We start from the raw sequence: 23,511 nt of genomic DNA, 5'->3' as shown, positions 1-23,511 counted from the left end.
GGTGGCCCTAGACTTCAGGAGGGCCAACTTCAGTGAGATGAGGAGATTAGTGGGAGAGGAACTGGGGTCCTTGAGGGCAGAGGAACTCAGCGTCCAAGAGGAGTGGTCGTTCCTTAAGGAAACGATACTCGGGGCCCAAGGGGTGTCCATCCCGACAAGAAGCAAGGCGGGCAGGAGTGTCCAAAAGCCCCCCTGGCTCACCAAGGGTGTCCGGGAATGCCTGCTTGCCAAAAGGGTGGCGTACGCCCGGTGGAAGGGGGGTGTAATCTCCAAAGAGGAGTATACCTCCTCTGCTCGGGCCTGCAGGCGGGCTGTTAGGAAGGCCAAGGCGGAGATAGAGCTCGGATTAGCGTCCAGGATTAAGGATAACAAAAAGTCCTTTTTCAAATATATTGGGAGGATGAAGAAGGCGCCGGGTAATGTGGGGCCCCTGCAGGATATGCGGGGCAATCTGGTGGTTGCGTCAGAGGATAAAGCGGACCTCTTTAACCAATTCTTCACCTCCGTTTTCTTGTGCAGGGACCGGGACTTCCCTGCTGTGATAGAAGCCGGACGCGAGGGGATCGCCTTCAGACCTCAGGTTGGGGAGGACCGGGTTAGAGAGCTTCTGGAGGGGCTGGACGCGTTCAAGTCAGCGGGTCCGGATGCTCTCCACCCCAGGGTGCTGAGGGAGCTGGCTGGGGTTATTGCAGGGCCCCTGGCACGGCTCTACGAGCGATCGTGGTGCTTGGGCCAGGTGCCAGACGATTGGAAGGTAGCTAATGTGGTCCCCATCTTCAAAAAAGGGAAAAGGGAGGACCCGGGCAATTATAGGCCCGTCAGTCTTACCTCAATCCTGGGGAAGCTCTTTGAGAAGATCATCAAGGAGCACATTTGTGATGGGCCGGCATCCGAGATGATGCTCAGGGGCAATCAGCATGGATTTATTAGGGGGAGATCATGTCAGACCAACCTGATTGCCTTTTATGATCAGGTCACAAAGGCCATGGATGCAGGTGTCGCGGTGGATGTAGTCTTTCTGGACTTCAGCAAGGCCTTTGACACCGTCTCTCACCCCATCCTAATTAGTAAACTAGGCGACTGTGGCATAGATGCCTACACGGTCAGATGGATTGCAGATTGGCTGAAGGGTCGCACTCAGAGGGTGGTGGTGGATGGATCATATTCGACTTGGGGGGAGGTGGGTAGTGGAGTCCCTCAGGGCTCGGTCCTGGGCCCTGCGCTGTTCAATGTCTTCATCAGCGATCTTGATGTTGGGGTGGAGAGCAACCTGTTTAAATTCGCTGATGACACCAAAATTTGGGGGGAGGTGAGCACGCTAGCAGGGAGAGAGAGATTGCAGAAGGATCTGGATAGGTTACAGGGGTGGGCAGACAGGAACAGGATGCGTTTCAATACGGACAAGTGCAGGGTGCTGCACTTGGGTAGTAGGAACCAGCAGCACACTTATAAGATGGGGAGCTCCCTACTTGAGAGCACGGAGGCGGAAAGGGATCTTGGTGTCATTATTGACTCCAAGATGAACATGGGCCGACAATGCGAGGTCATGGTTGGCAGGGCTAACCGGACCTTGTCGTGCATCCACAGGTGCATCTCGAGTAGAGCCAGGGAGGTGATCCTCCCCCTCTATGCGACGCTGGTCAGGCCGCAGCTGGAGTATTGTGTCCAGTTCTGTGCGCCCCATTTCAGGAGGGATGTGGACAACATGGAGAGGGTCCAGAGGAGGGCCACCCGCATGATCCGGGGACAACAGGGCAGACCCTACAGTGAGAGACTGCGGGACTTGAACCTATTCAGCCTCCACAAGAGAAGGCTGAGGGGGGACCTGGTGACCGTCTATAAACTCACTAGGGGGAACCAGAAGGGTTTGGGGGAGACGCTGTTTCCCCTAGCCCCTGCTGGCATAACAAGGAATAATGGGCACAAGTTGATGGAGAGGAGGTACAGATTGGACATCCGAAAAAACTACTTCACAGTCAGGGCGGCTAGGAGCTGGAACCAACTTCCAAGGGAGGTGGTGCTGGCCCCTACCCTGGGGATCTTTAAGAAGAGGCTGGATACTTACCTGGCTGGACTCATTTGAGTCCCGTTTTTGTTTTTAGGGTGAGTGGTTTTGTTTGTGTTTTTGGGTTGTTCTCCCGCCCTGGCGGGGGGTCGGGCTAGAAGATCTATTAGGTCCCTTCCGACCCTGAAACTATGAAACTATGAAACTATGTACAGGTTGGAGTTTTGTTCCTGGCATTTCTCCTGAAGTTGATGAGCTGCAACCACTGAACAAAGGCTCTTGCCTGAGAGTCAGCGTGGTTTCAGGAAAGGACACAGAACCATAGACGTGGTGTTTGCAGCTAGTCAAAATATAGCCACAATATACTGGATTGCATTAACAGGAGTATCACCTGCAAATCAAAGGAAGTGATTCTTCCACTCTATTCAGCACGGGTGAGGCCTCACCTGGAGTACTGTGTTCAGTTTTAGGCCCCACACTTCAAGAAGTTCATGGACAGTTTGGAAAGAGTCCAACATAGGGCAACAAAAATGATTAAGGGCCTGGGAAGCAGGACTTAAGAGGAAAGGCTTAAAGACCTACAGTGATTTACTCTGGAGAAAAGTACACTGAGCGGGACTTGATAACAAACTTCAAATATCTGAAGGGCAACTAGAGAGAGGATGGAGATGGGCTTTTCTTGGTGGTTGTAGGGAACAGGTCTAAGAGCAATGGCTTCAAGTTTCAGCAAAGGAAATTTAGGTTAGAGATTAGGAGAAATTCTTGATGATAAGGGTGGTCAAGAGCTAGAACAAGCTACTTAAATTAATTCTGAAAACTCCGACCTTGGAAGTTTTCAAGAGCCAGTTAGACGTACACATGGCTGAGATGGTCTAATCAGAGGCAATCCTGCCTGGAGCAGGGGGCTGGACTAGATGACCTTGTAAGGTCCCTTTCAGCCCTATTTGTCTGTGATCCTATTTGCATATATCAAGCAATTCAAAAATTCCTGCCAATCTAATACAAGATACACCTGCTCCCAATACCCGCATCTTAGAATCTCTAGAAAAAACACGTTTATGGTTATTTCCAGAAATAAAGAAATATATGTATTAGAGATTCAAAGCATGATATTCACATGTTCGAAGTGGACATCATTTTTTTAAAACTCCCTTCTAGTCCCATCTGCTGTCTTCTCCTATCTCCTGACTGAATGTCAATTATTTCATTGCCTTTGCATTCTCAGACATGAAGCTACTGTTTAATTATGCTATCGCAAACTGAGTATCTGCAAATCAAAAGAGAATAGTTACAAGTCTTAAATAACAGACTACCAGACCTTATTGGAAAACATTTTTTAAAAAGGGATAAATATTTCACTTTCAGAACATATTCAAACATATCAGCTGACGGAGGCCAAACTTGCAAACAGCTCATTTTAAAGAGATTTACGTATATGCAAACATTTTTAGCAAAACCTTTTTCACCCTTCATGCAGCAGTGGAGCTCCACCTTTTAAAGCCATAGGCTGAACACTTGTGACCAGCACTTAGGACCACCATTCCCCTCTGCGGAGAGAACTTAAACTTGCAGCACCTGCCTAGGGGAAGGGAAGGAAAAAGAGGGAGAGAATAAGCAGCACCAGCTGTAGAGGAGAGGGGAGGAGAGGGACAGAGTAGAGAGGGCTGCTGAGGGTAGCAGCACAGCATAGGGTAGCGAAAAGGACTTGCCAGGATGACCTGCTTGTTTAGGATCCCCTATGCAAAAGGCCAAATCCAGTCACTTTGAGACCAGCTCTGGTTTGTGGGCCATAGGTCGAATGCCACTAGTCTATACAAATATTCAGAAACCTCCTGTTTTATCTATCAATCTTGCTTGGCTACACTGTGTGTTTATTGTCCTGAAATCAGTTATAAGCCATAAGAAAACCAATATAATTTCTTCCTCCCTTATGAAAATGCATTATCTAGTTCAGTGGTTCTCAACCAATAAGCGCACTGCTGTCCCCCATGTGACATCCTGTTACAACATTTTTTTAACTGATACACAACAAGTAAGTTGTGTGGGTGCAGCCTACATGACATGGTGACAGCTACAAGTGTGGCCCAGTATGGCAAATAGGTTGAGGACCACTGATCTAGTTCTTGACTACAGCAATAACCTAAGATCCAAGTATAAAAGCAACAGCTATGAGCTCTATTCTCAAATATTGGAAGCTATTTAAGGGCCCATAAAAAGGCTACAGAATTTATTTCTAATTTATAAAACATAAATAGATGAGAGTTAAGACAGACAGAATCTTTATAAGAAGCATGATTACATTCCCTACTGTGCACCTGCCTATTCTGTTAGTTCTTAAAACATTCGTGTGTTCAAAGCTTTCTACATTATTCACCAAAACCTTGAAACTGTGAAGTTATAACAGAACAGATAATACACATATTTTGACATGTATTCCAGCATTGATCCTGGATAACGAATACATTCCTCACATCTCATCATCTTCCCCACTAAATTATCTTATTCACCTCAAGAAGTCCAAGTCATGAGCATTACCTTCCAAGTTTGCTCCACACCACACGTTATTTCTAAAAGGCCAGGGAAAGCTCTTACCTTAGCTGTCAAGTGCTTTTAAAGGTATTTGGATGAGACCCAGATATTCCCACTAGAGTAAATGACAATATTTCTGAACTTATCTACAAAGCTGGCTTCTCTAGGCAATTAAGACCTCACCTTCTGAGAAACTTGCCCATCACAATAATAAAACTGCAGGTGACAAACAGACTTCGTATACCTTTCTTAATCTGGGAAACAATTTTTCCCTTTTGCACTGTCCAAAAAAATCCAGAGTAGGAGTCAGCTCTTGAAAGTAATTTCAAGTCACAGGTGAAGTTTCCTTGCTGAAAAACCAGTGGAGGAAAGATAAGAATTGGGCACTAACGTTTAAGACAAGTGAAGATCTTTGAAGGTTGTCAATCACGGAGAGAAGAGCCACATGTTCCGCACAACAGCAGATATACCCTGAGGAACTAACCAGAGACTGAAGGTCTAATTTTGCTAACTATGAACAAAATAAAAGCAGGAGACATTTAATCACTGCAACCAGGCTAACTGATTTCCAAATTTAATCTCTATTATGGGAAAAAGAGACCTGCTCCTGATATAATTTGAAGGGAAAAAGAATGTTCTTTTCAAATTTATCCTGAAGCAGAGAACAAACTTCTTCCAGTCCACAATGAACCTACAAAGGAGGCAGCCAGTAGGTTGAATCACAAATCTACCAGCAGTAACAAAGAGAACACAGCGTATGCCAAGTATAATTATAAATTTAAATGTTATCCTTAAAGCAACAAGAAGATAGTTGATTTAGCTGTGCTGGAAGAAAAAACAGGAAATGAAAGGAAGCTAACAAGCAAAGGGTCCAATATGAATTTAAAATTTTATATGTACATCAGTCTCCTTTGATATTATTTGCTGTAAAGTCAAGTTTAGTATTTGAATTGTGTTAATGTAGGATAGCCAACAACAGCAAAACAACAGAAATACAACTGTGTTTGTTACACAACGGAGTGACTGCAGCTACTGAATTAGATAGCCACAAAGTAAAGCAATTTTAATGTATTTTATTTTCAGATGTTCACATTCAGGACCCAACTGTATCTGTCAACAAAATGAGAAAGGATGAATGAAATACTACAAGATGGAATATTTCTTCTTGTTTGTAGACATATGGCTATGGAACTATGGAAGAATAAATAGTCTGAAAAAGTTAAAACACTGAAATATGCAACTTTTCACAGAGTACAAACAAAAATAATCAATCGTATGCTTTCCCTGTAAATACTTAGAGCTATGTATTTTGAAATGTATAGTCATTATTTCAATGAAGAGGAACAGTAATTTTAAACAGGTGCTTGTCAAATTTTTTTGTTAAATCTTTCTTAGAAGTCTGAAAATCAAGTTTCTTTAATAAAGAATTAGCCATTTTCCAGTTAGCAAACGTTTCCCACCCCTTTTTCCTTCCCATGGAAACCTAAAATTATTATGCCTTTTTACAACTTCCCTTGCTCATATCTGAGAACTGATTGTTTGCACAACACTAGAAATTGTCTATGTTGTGAGAAAAGGAGCACAAAACAAAAGTTCTTGCTTTGTATATAGATACTTCCCATAAGAAGTGGCTTAAAAAAAAAACTTCTTGTTGACCGAGTAGTATTCTTTAATATAGATATTTAGGATCAGGTTTTTAAAAAAAGACTTCAGATACGTAGGTGCAATTTCATGCACAGGTCTAATAGAATCGGCACACAAGTCCAGTCAATCTAAGGATCCCCACGTTACATTTAGGGCATGGTTAAGGTGTTAAGCACACCATAAATAGTAGGCTGTGCGAAGTGGCTAGTATTTGCTTTGGAGTCAGCCGATTTGGGGGACAGCGATTCAATTCGGTAATTCGAATCACTGTCCCAAATCAATTCGGCCACTTCTGATTTGGAGATTCGTCTGCTGCCAAATCAGCCGAATCTCCGAATCAAACAGGCCCCATCCCCTGCCTGCTCTCCCAACCCCATCAATGGCTGCCCGATCCAGCCCCAGCATCCTGGCTCCTTTTTTCTTTCAAAAGTCCTGCACTCTCTGACGCTGGGAGAGTGGACAGAGGTCAGGGGGCGCTCAGGAAGACTGGGGGAGCAGGCAGGGGATGGGGACTGGCAGGGATGGGGACTGGCCATGGTCCACTCTCCTCTCCTCTAGACACCCTGCCCCCCACTTACCAGCACGGAGTCTGTGTCCAGCTGCCTTCAGCGGCAAGCAGAGACTGCCTGAATCTCTCCGAATCTTTTCCAAATTGATTTGGAGGGCTTCGAATCAATTCAGACTTTTTTATTGGTCTCCTGATTCGATCCTGATTTGGAGATTCAGCCACCGAAATGGGCTGAATCTTCTCTGAATCAAACCAGCAACCGAAGCTTCCCACAGCCCTAATGAATAGCAACCCTGTCACATGTGAAAGTCCATTTGATGATGCGATAACAGCAAATGAGCCACAAAGATATCCCATATATAAACATATACCTGTTGTTCATTTGTATCATACTTTAAATTAAGAATGTATGACATGTTGGGGCTGACCCATTACAGATCAGGATCTGAGGCAGCTGCCAACACCTACCCGATTGGTGGGTAGGTACAGCCCCAGGTCCTGGAATCAGTAACCCCACTTGGATCCTCTGACGCAGATGGGAGGGATGCCATAAGTCCGACATCAGGCTCACTGCACCAGGACCTTTAAAAAGTCAGTATCTAGCTGGGAGCCCCAGATGCACACTTTTTTTTTTATATATATATCCCAGGGCACCTACAGAAGCAGCTGCTGAGTTAGGAGTGCCCCACTCCCTAGCTGCAGGTGTGGGGCACAGAAAGCTGGGAGTGATTTTGGAGATGGAATATAACATTTTACAACCCCTAATCATGCAATTGCTTTAATGTCTGTCAGCAACTAAATGTAACAACAGCTGTAATTAATTGCAAGGGAAAATATTCATAAGCACAAAATTGGGGTACGGTTAGACAGACAAATTATATTGAATTAATGGGGAGGAAGGGAATACTTTCCATATGCCAGCTGCTTTACAGAAATGACTGTGTGTGTTCATTCCTACCCCACAGTAAGTGAAAGCTAGAACAGGACAATTTATCCCTGATGGAACCAGGGTAAGTTTTCATGGTGTAGCCTCCATTTACTGCAGCAGAGGAATGAACATGAAACACTAACTGTTGAGCAACTGGCAGACAGCGAGTCCCATCCCATTTCTAAACTGGTATAATTAGCCTGTTTGCTCATATCATCATATCTCCAACTGACAGGGCAGGTTGGGGCTCTTCAAGGACCTTTCAGAGCTGTAAGAAATGTCTTACAATTCCATATAATTTTCAAATAGATCAAATATTTTGCCTAAAATACTTGATAATTTAACTTCAATATTCTAAGAACATAAGAACTCTAATTTAGAGAGAAGAACTGCTTCCAAAAAGTCTAACAGTGATAGAGAATTATATTAAAAAGCAACAAAAAAAGTATGCATTAAAAACCAAAACAAAATGCATTGGAACCTTTCATATATCCAGTTTTGTGAGCTGCATACAGACCTGATGAATAAGTAACTGTAATTTTTATGGTAAATAGTAGGATGGATTCATACCTGAAAATTTCTATAATGCAGCTCTCTCCTTTCCACTCAACATAACACTCAGATGGCATTACTGTCAATGTTGTAATACCTAGATCTCTCATTTTCTTTACACGTTTATATGAAAGTTGGGGTGCAGTGTGATACATATTCTATGGGAATCCCCACGCATGTATCAGCAACGCAAAGAATCCTCTCTGGGGGAATCCTCCCAGTTGTGTGTTTCTCACTGGCATTCACCAACCTGGGATGCAGCCTGCAGGCATGGAGGGGGGAACCCCTATGGGAGTTTCCCACTCCATATTTTCAGTTCCCCTATGGGAATCTCCCTGTAAGGTATACCTGCAAAGCATGTCTGAAGTGGGGTGAGGGGATTCCTGACTTGCAGACATGTCTGAAGTCAGGGTAGGGCACCTAGGGCTATTTTATGGTAGGACTGGGCCCCTGAAGCCCTAGGATTGGCAGGAGCCTGACTCTGTGGGGTGACAGCCCTGGCTGCATCTGTAAACATCAGTGAAGTGGATCAGATTTGCCACAACACATCCCAGCACAGTTGATGCCACTCAAAAGACAATGTTTGTTTCCAACCTTAATCACTCAAAACCTAATTCAGAGATCACTGGAAGTCAATGGAAGCTTTATCCAATGACATTTAGAACTGCTTTGGATCCTGAAAGGGTCTCAAGCTAGGACACCTTTAAAAATGCATTTCAGAAGCAAGGTGGCAGGTTAGGAAGGTACTGAACTGCATTAAATACTTGCAGTGCCAAGATAATGGCACATGGTATATCTAGCTATTATTTGGCTTGCCAGAAATAACAAAAACCATAGTAAGTATTTTAACAGTGTTTGTGCATTAATTAAAAATAATTGCATATTTTTATTGCACTAGGGACTGATAAATCAAGATCAAAGCAAAATGATGCTAGGCATTGAACAAACATAGCAAATTGGAGTAATTACACTTACTGAATAGATTACAGAGTTTTAAAATTTCTGGGTGATCATCCTGCCATTGTCACCGTAATTGTAAGCCATTTGTACAAGGAAAATGTGGATATACTTCACATTATTCAAAAATGGGTATGTATGTGGGCATACTACAGGACATGATGCTTTTGCAAGTGAGCCATAAATTCAAATAAATAACAAGTCTTTCCACACAAATTTTTCAATGGACCCAGTAGATGGAGCTGTAGGTGTTATAAATACAGTGTAGGCCTGTGATTCTCAATGTTTTGGGACTCAAGGCACTCCTCCATAACTTCTGTGAATTGAGTGGCACCCTATTTCAAAAATGAATGCACGTCTTATGGTGCTTACCTCCTTGCAGAGGGGCTCAGCCGTTGGGGTTGGGGATTGGATAGGCAGGGGCAAGCCTGAGCTTATGCTTAATGGCTCACACCTCCTGACACCTTTCAAAGGATCTAGTGACACCACAGTTGAGAATCATGTGTGTAGACACAGAGTTCAGAACTGACCAAAGCAATCCAAAGCAGATGCATAAGATACATATTGTTTTTATAAATCAGTTTTGCTCCCTCTGTATGTGAATACATAATGGAAGACTGGGTTTTTTTACATGTACATTATTGTTCATTCACCTGTGTATTTACACAAATGATACAGTCTATTATGAAGAAATGGCATGATATATTTTACTCATCTCTGAGGTATTAGAACTTGGGGAAAAAGTGACTGGCTTAGTCTGGCACCAATGAAACAATGATTCAGCTCCCATTCCTAGTGCTTAGGTTAGTAAATCATTCAAAATATTAGGGACACAAATCTTGCTTCTTAGCACACTGGCAACGGTTGACCTATATATTCTGTTCTAATTTGATGTAGTAGATTTTGGATACTCTGAGCAATTACTATAGTAAACTTTTTCACACTATAGTCTAGTAAACTATGCCCTGACAGAGATGTATATATCATGTTAGGAATTCTATTACAGGCCGGTAGTAAAAAGTTTATTCACCTGATATTCTACATTTTAAATCCATAGAAAAATACTAATGTAAATACCATGGGAAGAGTTCATGGAAGAACTATTGCAGCATGAAAAACACTGGCAAAAACATCTATTTACTTTTCTTATTGGAGCTGAAAGGGTGAAAATTCTGGCCAAAACACAATCACTGAGTGTTTTGTCATTGACTTCAGCAGGGGACAAAATTCTACTTCCTCCCCCCGCCCCACATATGCACACTCGGTTTTAGAGGATCATATTGCTTATAGATCCTGAACTCATTCAACATTCATGCCCCTTTCCACAGCTGTACTTGCAGTGGTCTAACATGAAGACAAACTAGGTCTAGGTATAACATGAAGACAAACAGATCTAGGTCAAGAGTTTCTGAAAAGGGATGCCTAAAAATCATACTCTTCAGCACTAATTAAGCAAATGAATTAAGTATGTACCTACATTTAAACACATGCAGCTTATACGGATGTGTGGAGAGCTTGCTCCGACATGCTGGAAATCCAGCGTGTCAGAGCAAACTCGATTAACTGAATCTGCTGAAGCACAGAAATTGATGCACCCCAGCAGCTTTCTGCGTCATGTCTATCAGGGTCCCTGTGCTGAAAAAATGGCGGCGGGGTACTCTGAAATAAAACAGTTTGATGAGCTTTAGTTCAAAGCACCCCACCACCATTTTTTCAGTGAAGAGATGCACGTGACGTGTGGGCGCTTTTAATTAGTGCAGCTCGCTAATTAAAGCACCTGGTGCCACATCCCAGAACATGTGTAAAAATGCCCATGAATGCTCCACTTGAAGTTACCTAGATTCATCACATGTTTAAAATTAAGTACATGTTTAAGTTCCTTGCTGACTAAAGGGTGAAAGTTACAGACCTATATTACTGGTCTGGTTAAGTACTTAATATAGCAGCACTCATTGAAGTTTCTGTAGAGGACTTCTGCCAATAAAGCAGAGATGATATGTACGTAAAAGGAGATGTTGAGTGCTCAGCCCTTTTGAAAAACAGATCTTTTAGATGTCTAAATATAAATTTTGGAGTCTAAATTTAGATTCTTTAAAAAAAATCTTGGGAGCTAATTATTAGCTTCTGTAAAACAGATTTTAAGAGTCATGGGAGCTGAGCACAAACCCATTTAGAGAATATTTAGTTTTTACAATGTTATAGAGTGGGGATGCATGTAATTTGGTACTAAATTAGGAACATATCACTACAATAATCTGTAAATAAGTACAAAGATATTCTATTCTGCTGCTCTTATTGAAGATTGTATAAACCATTTTCTAACTGTGATAATGCAAGTAAGGAAGGAAATCTTGTTCCAATCATCAACAAAATGTTATTTTAGGTAGCAATACTTTCAGCTATAAATCAAAGTTTTCTTTCTGGAAAAAACCAAAACAAAACAAAACAAAACATATACATATATATAAAATTTGCAGTCTGAAGAGGACTTTTTTCCAAATCAAGCTTCAGGCATATCATATTGCACATTTAAGGAGTCCTTATATCATTTTATATCATTTAGGACTTGGCTACAAATAGAAGATCCTGCAAAGTAAACTAGGATATGAATTTACAACAAAACAATTACTCTGCACTTAATCCCATTGCGGATACTCTTAACACGCACAGTAAATACAAATCAGATAAATTCACTTTTGTAGATTCATACTCTAAGTTACTTTGTGGTAACTTCCTTAGGAAGACAAGCCCGTAACTTGATGAAAAAGGTAAAATAGTGGGTTGTGATATATACTGTTCTATTTTTAATAAAAAGAAAAAGACAGCTTTATTTAAGAGTCTACTCTTCATCTTCAAATTTTTATCTGGAAGGTATTTTGTTATTTGAATTTTGTGGGAAATTCCAGAAAGAAATTAGTATATTTATTATATATCCAGGGCACTGGCTGTCTTGAACAGACTAATTTGATATGTATTATTAGCATCTTACTACTAGGGACCAGTGGAATTTGTGCCGGAAGCATGTTGTGCAGCAGCTCCTTTAATCTTGCAGTGTCCCCCGCAGGTCCCCTGCTGCTGATTGGTGGAGGGGCCTTGTCGGCGTCACTGCTTGCCCCAATGGCTGGGAGGCGAAAACCTCAGTTTGAATTATACCACGGTTTTTGCCTCCCATCCGGTCAGCAGCAAATGGCAAGGCTGCCAGGGCCCCTCCACCAATCAGCAGCAGGAGGCAAAAACTGGTATATTTAAAAACATGGTTTTCTCCTGCCCACTGATCAGAGGTGAGCAGCGGGAACCCTTTGCCAGTCCGTGGGGGTTGTGGGGGGTGCACTTCTGCAAGATTAAGGGAGCTGCCCCACAGCACACTTCCTGCGTTAATTCCAGTGTTACCTACTTATCACATGTTGGCTGGGATGGTGTGGTCAGGGATGATCTTGCCTTGAGCCGGGGAAGCTGGACTAGATGGCTGCATGAGGTCCCTTCCAAACCTACTTCCCTATGACCTATGTAAATGAATAAATAGAACTGAATGTATAAATTATAATTATATACTTGCTATAATTTCTATAACGGAGGACAAATACACAAGACCGGTGTGACTTACTTAACATTACACACACACACACACACACACACACACACAAATCAATGGCAGACACAGATATGCCAACTCCCACTATGATCCCTTTTTACTGCACTTTGCAGTCTCTATTATCTTCATCCTTGAAAAGTCCTAAAGACCCTTACAAATTTGGGGCACATTTTACCCAGTTCAGCATTATAGCCAGTACTTGGGTAGAACATGAAAAAGTATTTAAAAGTACACAGCAACACTACACAGTTCTGTACAAAAGTACAAAGGTAAGATAACAATAACTAATGGAAAGTGAAAGAAAAATTTAGGAAATGAAAGTATAATTACCCGGAACCAGAATTTGACCAGAACATAGGCTCTTGCAAAAAGTGCTATGGATTTTTAATGGTCGTAAGGGCCCTGACTTTTAATTCGTCTTTTGAAAGATGGCATTTCTAACAAGTATAATTCTTAATATAATACATGCTGCAAATTTGGGACTGACTAGCGTAATGCTGCCTTTCACTGAACTGCCAGCATCATTTCCTTCAGTACCTGGATTTTCCACAGTTTCTCACATGCAGGTATTGGATAGGTTCAATACTGCTTAGTTTGTATGAATTAATGAGTTCACAGCCCAAAAGGGTATAGATGCAATTTACTGCATCTCCATACTCTGTGTGTAAACCAGGAAGCCTGGATGCAACAAGCTGTGAAAACAAGATACACATAGGCATTTAAGACTGGCCTGAGGTTAGGAAGACTTGCCTTGTACCATCAGTTAAAAATTCTACCTCCTCTATTCAAGAGATTCAAGAAAGGTTACAGGGGGTGGAAGTTTGCAAGATAAAGGAAGAAAATTAAAGTACCTGTAATGTGTCACAGATATAGCAGAAAGTTTGTGTGCACATGCGAACAGGTTATGCTGTTAGCGCATTCCAGTGATAAGTTATATACATCAAGACTACAAAAAGTATGTGGAAAAGACAAAAGCCTATTAGATCCCAGGAGCGAAAGGTAGAAGTTGATTGTGGGGGTTTCTCCCCGAGGGCCAGCAGAGTGTCAACAGTCTTTCGAATGTGACGAATATCCGACTGCAGGATGTCATACGGAGAGCAGAGGTCAGCCTATCCCGAAGGGCAGCCATTAGAACAGAAAAAAACAGTGCATAAAATTAAAAATACAAAACTATAAAGTGTTTGATAAATAAAGTATCATAATATTCTGTTACTAGTATAAATATGTAGGAACAGATTAAATGAAGCAAGAAACACTCCTTTGTTTCTTCTAAATAGTTAAACTAGTGTACAATATTAAAATGCTATCAGAAATATGGGACACAAGCTAAGCACTCAATCCTGAAAACCATTAAACAAATATTTTAATGGGACTAATTATAGGATTCATATTTTGCAAAAGCAAAGAACAAGTCAGATCTGATAGCAACTGAGACAAACCATGGTACTGAAATCTGAAGAAAAAATACTAGAAAAAGAAACCATTAGGAATAGATGTAAAATTATTCACCTAATACTGTAAACACCATAAAATCTGGTGATCAAATAATTTCTGTTGGACAATGCCCTGGCTGGAAATTAAAAAAACCTATCACTTAAAAGCATAAATATTAATTTAAAGGGCATTTCTAAGATAAGCAGTTGGACAACCAAATCTCCTATTAAATGTTTTAAAATTTAAAACAATATACTGTATAAACATATCCATCCTATCATTAAATTTATTTTGGAAGCTACTAATGATTTAGGGAACAATTTTGTTTGGAATACAAGCATCAAAGCAAATTGCACCAAGCAATAATCATGAGGCAGACACAATAACTCCTGTTATCATTAAGCAAATCAAAACCAAGTAGCACACTGATAACTTTAAAATTTGAAAGACCTGTATAATGTGTCTTGACTTGTATCTTAAGACAAATCTCTCCTGCCCATGTAACCTCACTATCAATATCCAACTCAGTATATATACACATAAGAATATTTTTAGAAAAAGACACAGTAAGCATAGACAGTAGGAAAGACAAATCCCCATTTCAAAAGAATATTTCAAACTGGTCCTTAATAAACTGTTTTGTTCAAGCGTACTTGGATATTAAAGGAAATGAATGTCTGGGGTTAAAAATGAAAAGGTTTAGATGTCCAATTTTATTACTATGAATCTTCAAAACGTAGTTTAAAAATAAGTCATTGATCTTTTGAAAGTATAAAGAACCGCTGATGTCTGTAATGCGAACAACAAAGTAGTAGCAATTGTGTTGCTGATGTACAAAAAGGAAGAGAATTCTCTTTTCTTGGTAGTGTTGGTTTTGGATTTAACAGGAGTAGAAGGATGTAAAAGGCGTATGTTTTTTCACAAAAGTCATGAAATGCGACTGGGGAAAAGATCTCATTAGCTGTGGTGGTACCAGTTTCCCCTATTCACTTTTTTCAGGGGGGCTGCACACTTTAACTCTATATTCAATAGTTATGTAAATCTCAAAGAAACACCTGAATTATGATTAAAAATAGAGGAAAACGCATACATAATTTAAAAAGCAAAATAAGCTTTGTTTAAAATTTTGAATTAAAGCATTAGATTGAGAATATATACTGGTAATAAAGTTCAGAAACTTTTTAATTATAAAATTACTTCCACAAAACTAATTTAGAGACCACAAACTACTAAAAAAAAAACAAACCCTCGTTGACTAGCAGAAATGAAACGTACATAGTTTTACTGAAGACACTAATACTTCTAATCAAAACTCTGTAATGAAATAAGACAAATTTAATACCTGATAAAATTATACACAAATAATGAAAGCCTGAGATGTTCTGAATCTAAACTTAGGTGCACTTATTAATATCAGACCATTTTCTCTCTAATTTGAGACAGATACCATCAGAGCAAACTGCAGGCACAAATAATTGCAGTTAGTGAAGAACAAAGCAGCTGACACCAGGTCTAATTTTACAGAGGGCAAGGAATCTGCTGACCAGCGATTAGCAAAAGGAGAAGAATCCAGGCACAGAAGCCAAAGCATGTAGGAGAAGCAGAAGCATGCAAAAGGAGTATTTTACAAGAACTGCCAGGCAGCATTTTAACCAATGAGATTAGAAAAAGCCTAAAGACCATCCAACTGTTTTGCACATTTGCATATACTCTTTGGTAGTGAAGCATTTGCAGAATGAAAGCCAATATTTCTCAAATTAGCAAATATTTCAAAGCATGCTATTCCATTTTTGCCCGCTTGTACTAAGCAAAAAGGATTATACTATATGCGTCTTTCTATTGCTTCTGTAATGGAACTGGGGATAGAATATTCCATTGGTTTTTGGTAACTAAGGCATTCTGACTTACATATCCAGCATTTTACAGAGGCTGTGAAATTAAAGTGCTAAAACAAAACTCAGCAAAAAGGTACATTATAGAAGAAGCATCAGGTTGAAATACTCTGCCTTCCTCATTAAAAAGCACACTATTATTAATCACAACTAAAGAGTTAAGCATACCTATTGACCCATTTATCATCAGCTTTTTTTACAAGTGTCTGAAGCTGCATGCCTAAATGGATCATGCAGCTGCCAAAGCTGCACATGCAGAATAAATGTATACAGTAGAGGGTTTTAAGTGTCTGGCATGCTCAGACTGCTTCTATTGTGCATGCATCAGCAATACTTGCACAAACAAATCAGGTTTATAGTTTTGAAAACCAAGCTCATAATATTTTGACACCTAAAAATAAAATCTCAAGGGTAAGTACTCAGGATTCTACCAAAGTGCGCAGGACTTTGTGTGCACATTATAAGGCATCTGAGAGTTAGGGCTTAACCTCTTGAAATATACCACAGGCCAAACAGTACGTACTGCTTAACACAGTGGGAGAAATTCATACCTGATGTCATTTACTGCAAGTCCATGGAAGCCTCAGGACAAACTCTGGGAAGGTAACTGGTTGTGCAAATGGGTTAGGACTAAGTGGCAAAATAGTGCATTAACTGGGAGAGAGAGAACAATGTAGCAATGAAAACAACTAACAAGTGACAACCAGCAAGCAAGATCTTACCTGACTCCAGCTAATAGGTTGCTATTTTTGCTATGTTCTTACTGGTTACATTCTCACAAACCCAGAATTGTTTGTGGCTGTGTAATGAAGACCCCATTCTAGAAGCACTGCATTTTTATTGTTGACTTTTTTTTTTTTTTTTTTTAATAACTAAAAACTATAACGCTGTACTGGCATGATGGTTTCTACATTCCTTCCTTCAGCAATCTTATTTTTCTACTTTAAAAAATATCAAAGATAAAAAAGCACAACTGTAAGTGGAAAAAATGTACATATGTAAACAGAAAGAAAAAGTGTGCTTTTAGTTTTACTGGTGAGTTCCCATACTACCATTAACCATTCCTAGCTTTTCACTGATTTTTGGTTGATACTCTGTTAAATGTATTTGACTTTTGGGTAAAAAGGTATAATGTAATTGTACGTACAGTCTTCCATAGATATGGGGCTTGCATATAACAGCAATAAAAACTTTTGTTAACTCTAACCAGCACCAGTGACTTGTTTTGAGTAAAAAAAGAACAACCTCTTACCAACTCCTTGGTGCACCTGAGTTTAAATAGGTGACTACATTCGAGACAAGGATCAAATTCCCCATTCCCCACCAGAAGAAAATCTTAACAACAAACTCCACCACACTGGTCTATTAGATGCATCTATCAATGATAGCAAAATACAAAAGTTTGAGGATTCTGCTAAAATGATCAACTGTGAAATAATTAATTTATTTTTACTGGGTGTCAAAATTAACACTACACTGAAATCAATGAGGGCAATTTGTACTAGTGTCAGAACTACATTTTTAAGCTGTTTTAGGCATTGCTCCCTGGATTTACACACACTAACATTTTGAAGATTGTCTGAAGTCATAAAGACTATAAAGAAAACAAAGCAACATTACTCCTAAAGAGAGCTTACATCTTGGATCATATTTATGCAAGAAATTCAAAAGGAACAAACATGTGGCAGTTTAGTACTGACATAATCATATATCCAGACCTCCGAGAATAATATTTTGTGTTAAGGCAAAAACTTTGGTTTCTCTGTCCTGGAAGCAGCCATCTAATCTGACATCAGATGCCAGATGCTTAAATCATGTGAACAGATGCTTAAGTATCTCAACAATGTGTCCATAGATATTAATATTGAAGTAAATTTGAAAGCAAAAAGGCAAGTGTGCGCCAGTATACAAAGATGGACTTTCTTCCTACACTGAAAATACCGTATTACCCAGCTTTTTGCTAGAAAACGTCAGCAAACTATCTGGATGATCTTTTTCTCTATATATACATTCGCCACAAACTGGAAGCTGGGAAAAACTGAAATCTGGGACTTAACCTCTTGTGAAAAGTTCATCCTCCAAATCACCCTACAAGTTTACACCTTTATTCTACAGTGTATGTTTTTGAACACCAGTCACCAAATTCAGGGAGCATACATTTCCTCAGCACCATCACTAAACTGGAAGCAGCCTTGTTCCTAAACCGAAAGCTCCGTTCTGTGCAAAAAGACGCCTAAACTTAACGATTTTGACTTCCTTCTTATAAGTAAATATTTAGCTGACCACTACAGAGATCTATTTTTCCTTCAGAGACATCTGCTAACATGACTGGAATAACATTAGAAAGGCCTCCCTATGGTATGAATTACTAAGTGCAAGGGCTGCCAAAAGGGGAGCCTAGATAGTGCACTAGCATGCCGAGTTGAAGGTTTGAATGTGACGTGATATTGCTATGCTGTAAAGTAGTAAATGCAAGTGACAGCATCATATTTCCAGAAATATGAATTAATAATGAGCCAATTATATGTTTTTTAATTTTAAAAGTTGCTAATAAAGTTGGGCAACCCACAGAACAAGTACTATTACTGACTGGAGAAAAATATTGCAGATGGTCCTAGGAAAGTATAATGGAGGTCAAGACAACCAAGTGACAAACCCATATGGGTTTATGAAATTAACAATCTGGTTCCCAGTTTTACCTCTGCAATGCCAGTAGGAAGAGTCAAAATGCATTAGAACTGATACTCTCACCAACCTGTATCCTGCATTTACCATGGACACTTGGCACTTTGTCACTACAGGGACTGGTTCTGTTGATGATACAAAGCTGTTAGGAGCTTCACTAGAGTTGAAGATGGAGGGGAGGAATGCTCAGGCACTATTAGGCAAGAAGGGGTGGGTAGCTGGTCTGCCTGGTGATTCAAAACACAGTCCAAGTATCTCAGATAAAACTGCTCAAAACAACAAACTCCCCCATGCAACCATCTTACTGTACTCACTCAGAAGTCAACTGCCACCTACTGCAATGCTTATATAGGGTGCGTCCAGACAAGCGCGGACATTTGTTTCGCTGGGGAAAAGTAGCAGTGGCACAAAGTGGGGAACTCCCATGCCACGCACGCTTTGGCGCACCACAGGTTAACCCGGGTGGAATAGGGGAGCTGGGGCCAGCAACTGTGCTGGCCCCAACAGCCTTACTTGGGGTTGTGGGGGCCTCTCAGGCCTGCAGCTGCGGCAGGAAGCCTGGCCAGCAGCCAGAGCATGACTCCAGCTAGCAAGGCTCTGGTTTTGAGTGGCATGTGTTGCCACCATGTGCACCACCCTGCTTTCTTCTGGTGTGGGTTTTTTGACCCTGGGATCTTCCAGGGTCCCCCACCCTGCCCCCAAGCTGCAAAGTAGCAGTCCAAGGACACCTGCATGTGCCATGTGTGGCATACCATACCACTCGTCTGGATGTGGCCATAAGGTTCAATATGGAAAATGTTTGTGACAGGAGATGCTGAGAACTGGCACTGTTCAACTGGCAGTACAAAATGAATCATCATTTAGCAGTTTTCATGCAAGTGAAAGCCTACAAGCAGCTGGCATTACCTACTTACTAACAAGTACTGTGAATAGACTCCTTCCTTCTACAATCTTTCAGGTGTTTATCCACCACTTCTCTGACTGCAAAAAAAATACAGATTGTGTCTTGTAAAACTAACCTCGACTGGCCTGACAGAGGTTGACCTCTTGTGAATAGCATGTTTCATTCCAAATATCGGAGACAAAACTGTACACAAATCTCTTTCCCCATTGTAATGGTGTTTCTGAGAGCCTACCAGACCCAGAAAGAACCTTGCTGTTTAGTTTCTCTCTGAAGGATTAGCGACAGATGCTTCAAGAATCCAATGGCATTCAAAACATAATACAACCCTTGATTAATGCACCTTCTATACTTAAAACAGGAGCTCTCCTTGGACCATGCTGGTCTATTGACTCCTAAAAATGAATGTTTAGTGGTGGAAGTACTTGAAGCACAAGATCAGTCATGTTAGCAGATTGATTTAAGATAGGCTTCCCTTATACATGTATTTTCTTATTTCAAATGCCATGATCTGTATATAGCTACATATGACAGGATACTGTCCTGATTCTATGGATTTTTTGAAGAACCTGTATACTCCTCTATCCCTGTTACAACTGTAGTTAGCTGAGACCATAGAGTGATAAAAAATATAAAAAACTATTCAGACTTTGCAAGGATATGAAATTGGATCAACAAATATTCTTCAGGATGTGGAGATAAGTGTAACAAGAAATAACGGCAGGAAGTACAATCTAAAATTGGAATGCATCGCACACCCATAACAAAGGACAGTTTCACTGCAGAACTTCTCTCCAGTTTATTCCATTCCTCAAACTGGATTCTCCTGAGGCAGTCAGGCGAGGTAAGAATGATCAAGAGGCAGATAATTTTTTATTGATAGTTTTGTAACCTACTGCTTCTAGACATATTCTTCATTTACCTGACTACAAGCCTTCTGCTTGCTTCCCACACACACATATATATCTAGCTGTCACTAAACACTGAGTTTCTAACATACACGGTTCTCTCTCTCAAACACAGCGCATTCCAAACACTTCCTCTCATCTAAGCTCTGAAACAATGCGTTTTCACAAAGCATCTCAGTTTGCCAATTGGCACACACATCTAGTAAACTTGAATTCTCAGCGGACAGAGATTTCCAAAAAATCTCTCAAAGTAGAAACCTTAACTAATTCCCTTGGTATCTATGTAAATGAACTTTTTCCTCAGTGGAAGATAACATTCTTTTATTTAAGTTTAATCTTTGACCCTTTGTTTAAACCTCAATGCAGACTTGAAATGAATAAGCAGTTAATCAAATAGTTTAAAAAGGCATGAAAAGTTTACAATATTAAAAGAGAAAGTTACACATTTCATTGACAGCCGAAGAAAGGAAAAGTAGTAAATTCAACCTCTCACCCCCCAGTTCTCAAAATACTGAAACAGAAATAGTTATTACCAAATAAGTTTACAGCAATTTAAGCAAGGAAATTCAAAATGAAGAGATCATCTCATCCTATGCCATCATATAGTAATGTGGTATTGCAGAGTACTACTGTGGTACTCATATTAACATAATTTTCCTCAGATCCTGTGATATTTAATTTCCCCCCACCCCTTTTTGAAAAAATAAATAAAGGATAAATTAGTGGGGAAGGTAAAAAAAAAAAAAGGGGTCACTCCCCCTCCCCCCTTTCCCTCTCCCCAAAAGGCTACTTCCAAGCACCTGAGACCTGTATACTAGTGTTGAGTATACTTTGAGGTGTGAAGATCAACAAACTTTGGTACATGTTCCATGCATACTAGGTTTAGACTCTATCCGTATAGATCCTTACTTGAGGAAGACATGTTTTGAACTTGAAAATGATAATTGACAACATGGAACCTATCTAATATCCTGCATTAACATTTTGTGAGCAATTTACCATATAATAAACATTAACAAACAGTAATAGCTGGCCAACATTAATCATTTAAGAACAGAGAAACAATACAATGGGATAAAAAATGTTGCAATTCATGATGTTAACAGCAATTCACTGTAGTTAAAAATGACCCTCCCCACAACCTCTTCCAAACTGAAAGAGACAACATAGCATTGGTTTTGCAGTCCTTCAAATAAAGAGTAGAAAAATTGATTTTTTCTTCAAATTTAGTAAAAGGAAAGATTTGAAAAATTTGCATTAGGCTCATTCCTGAGTTTAAAACCAAAATCTTGATTTTATATTTAATAAAAGCAAAACTTAAAAATAAAGCGACCCTTAATTATACTGTCAGATGTCATCAACAGCATGATGAAAATACTAATATGCAGTTTTCACATTTGTAGTTTTATATTTTACTGCACTGAAGTCTTGTCTATGATACCTCATGCTGAAGGTGAACTGTTTGACATAAATTTTCCTATACTTTTGTAAAAATGTTTGCAGAATCTGGGAAAGATACTGATCTAAACAGCACTAATGTAAATTGACAGTAGTTAAACTGGATAATACAGAAATATTAGAATGTAATTATGATTATAATATTCATCACATTGTATCTTTCACAGGTTTAAAAAACACTCTGCCTTTATTTTACCATCACAATAGAATCTCACTTGTGCACATCCCATTAATTCACAGAGAGAATGACTTCCTCTCCTTAAATCACAGCAAAAATAGACTGCTGGTATGAGGGCTTGTTACTACCAGTTAGTTCTACAAAATGTAAAAGTATCTAATAATATAATACAAAGTATTAACGTATAAAAAAATGAGGCTTAAAAGCTAAAGGAACCAATTATAACAGTGTTCACTGTAAAAACCTTGCCAATTTTTCTTAACATTACCTATTTGTTGTATTGTCCAGTTGTTCCCTATATATACAATGAAGTATTGGGAATACTGCAATACTAAGACACCCATATCTCCTTACTGAAAGAGAGAATGGCATGTTTTTAAGTGCTTTGAGGTCTACTCAAACTAAGTACAATACAAGACATACTACTACTACTAACAATTTTGTGATACATTCCCACTTGCTTTTATTGCTGAATGTTCACCAATTCATGAAATTCAGCAATCTGCTAATGAGCTCTCCAATCATGAGGGAAATTTGACCCTAATCCTGCAGCGTTCTTGAGTACATGCTTAATTTAAACATGTGAGTAGATTCACTGATGCCTATAAGTACGTCTATAGGCTTACAAATATCTTACATGAATACTTCTATGGAACTACTTGTATGCTTTAAATTTTAAGTACATGCAAAAGCACTGCAAAACAGGGTATAAAAGTAATTCTGTAATATTTTATAATACATATGTGAATAATTTTAGCATCTATATAAAGTAAATATCCTTCAGCTATAAAGTAATAGCTGATATATTCTTTTTAGTGCATTTCATCTAGGAATGGACTTAATTAAAAATTACCTCTGGTATTCCCAGTTTCCTACATGCATCCAAAAAGTTTTCTACATTTCTCCTGCATTTTGCCATGCTGAGTTTAGGCTGTAAATAGAAAAAAACAACAAATCCCTAGATTAATATGAAAGAATACAGTGATATACGGTAGTCAATAGAAAACTCTGTTTATGACATAACCTGTCTACTACCAATGCCACATTTTATTTTTTTCCTGAAAACATACAGATACTGTATTTATAAAATGTAGAAAACCTCTTTGGAATAAAACGTAATGGTAGAAAACAGAAACAGAAGTGTTTTGAAAATGGGAGCCAAAATCTTCTGTAAAAAACAACACAATAAAACAAACAAACCACAAAAAAAAAAAAAATCAAAAGAATCAAGAAACTACATTGGAAAAAAATTTTTGCTCTTAGAAATAGTATAAGAATTCTTTGATGTCCTTAATCCTATAATCCAGGGGTTTTCAACCTTTTTGGGTCAGTGTACCCCC

The 23,511-nt window shown here is 39.5% G+C and overlaps 1 protein-coding gene across 1 annotated transcript in view; it reads right to left on the bottom strand.

Moving 5' to 3' along the window:
- Nucleotides 1–23,511, bottom strand: part of LRCH1 (leucine rich repeats and calponin homology domain containing 1) — a 125,321-nt gene that overhangs the window by 9,210 nt on the left and 92,600 nt on the right. The window contains exon 18 of the mRNA XM_025193891.1: nucleotides 23,025–23,102. Coding sequence (XP_025049676.1) covers nucleotides 23,025–23,102 — 78 coding nt within the window. The remainder of the gene's footprint in view (nucleotides 1–23,024; nucleotides 23,103–23,511) is intronic.

This window comes from Alligator sinensis, unplaced genomic scaffold (genome assembly GCF_000455745.1).
Source record: "Alligator sinensis unplaced genomic scaffold, ASM45574v1 scaffold110_1, whole genome shotgun sequence".
NCBI classification, from domain to species: Eukaryota; Metazoa; Chordata; order Crocodylia; family Alligatoridae; genus Alligator; species Alligator sinensis.
The sequence above is the reverse complement of the archived record's forward strand: the minus strand, read 5'-3'. Positions and strand labels throughout refer to the sequence as shown.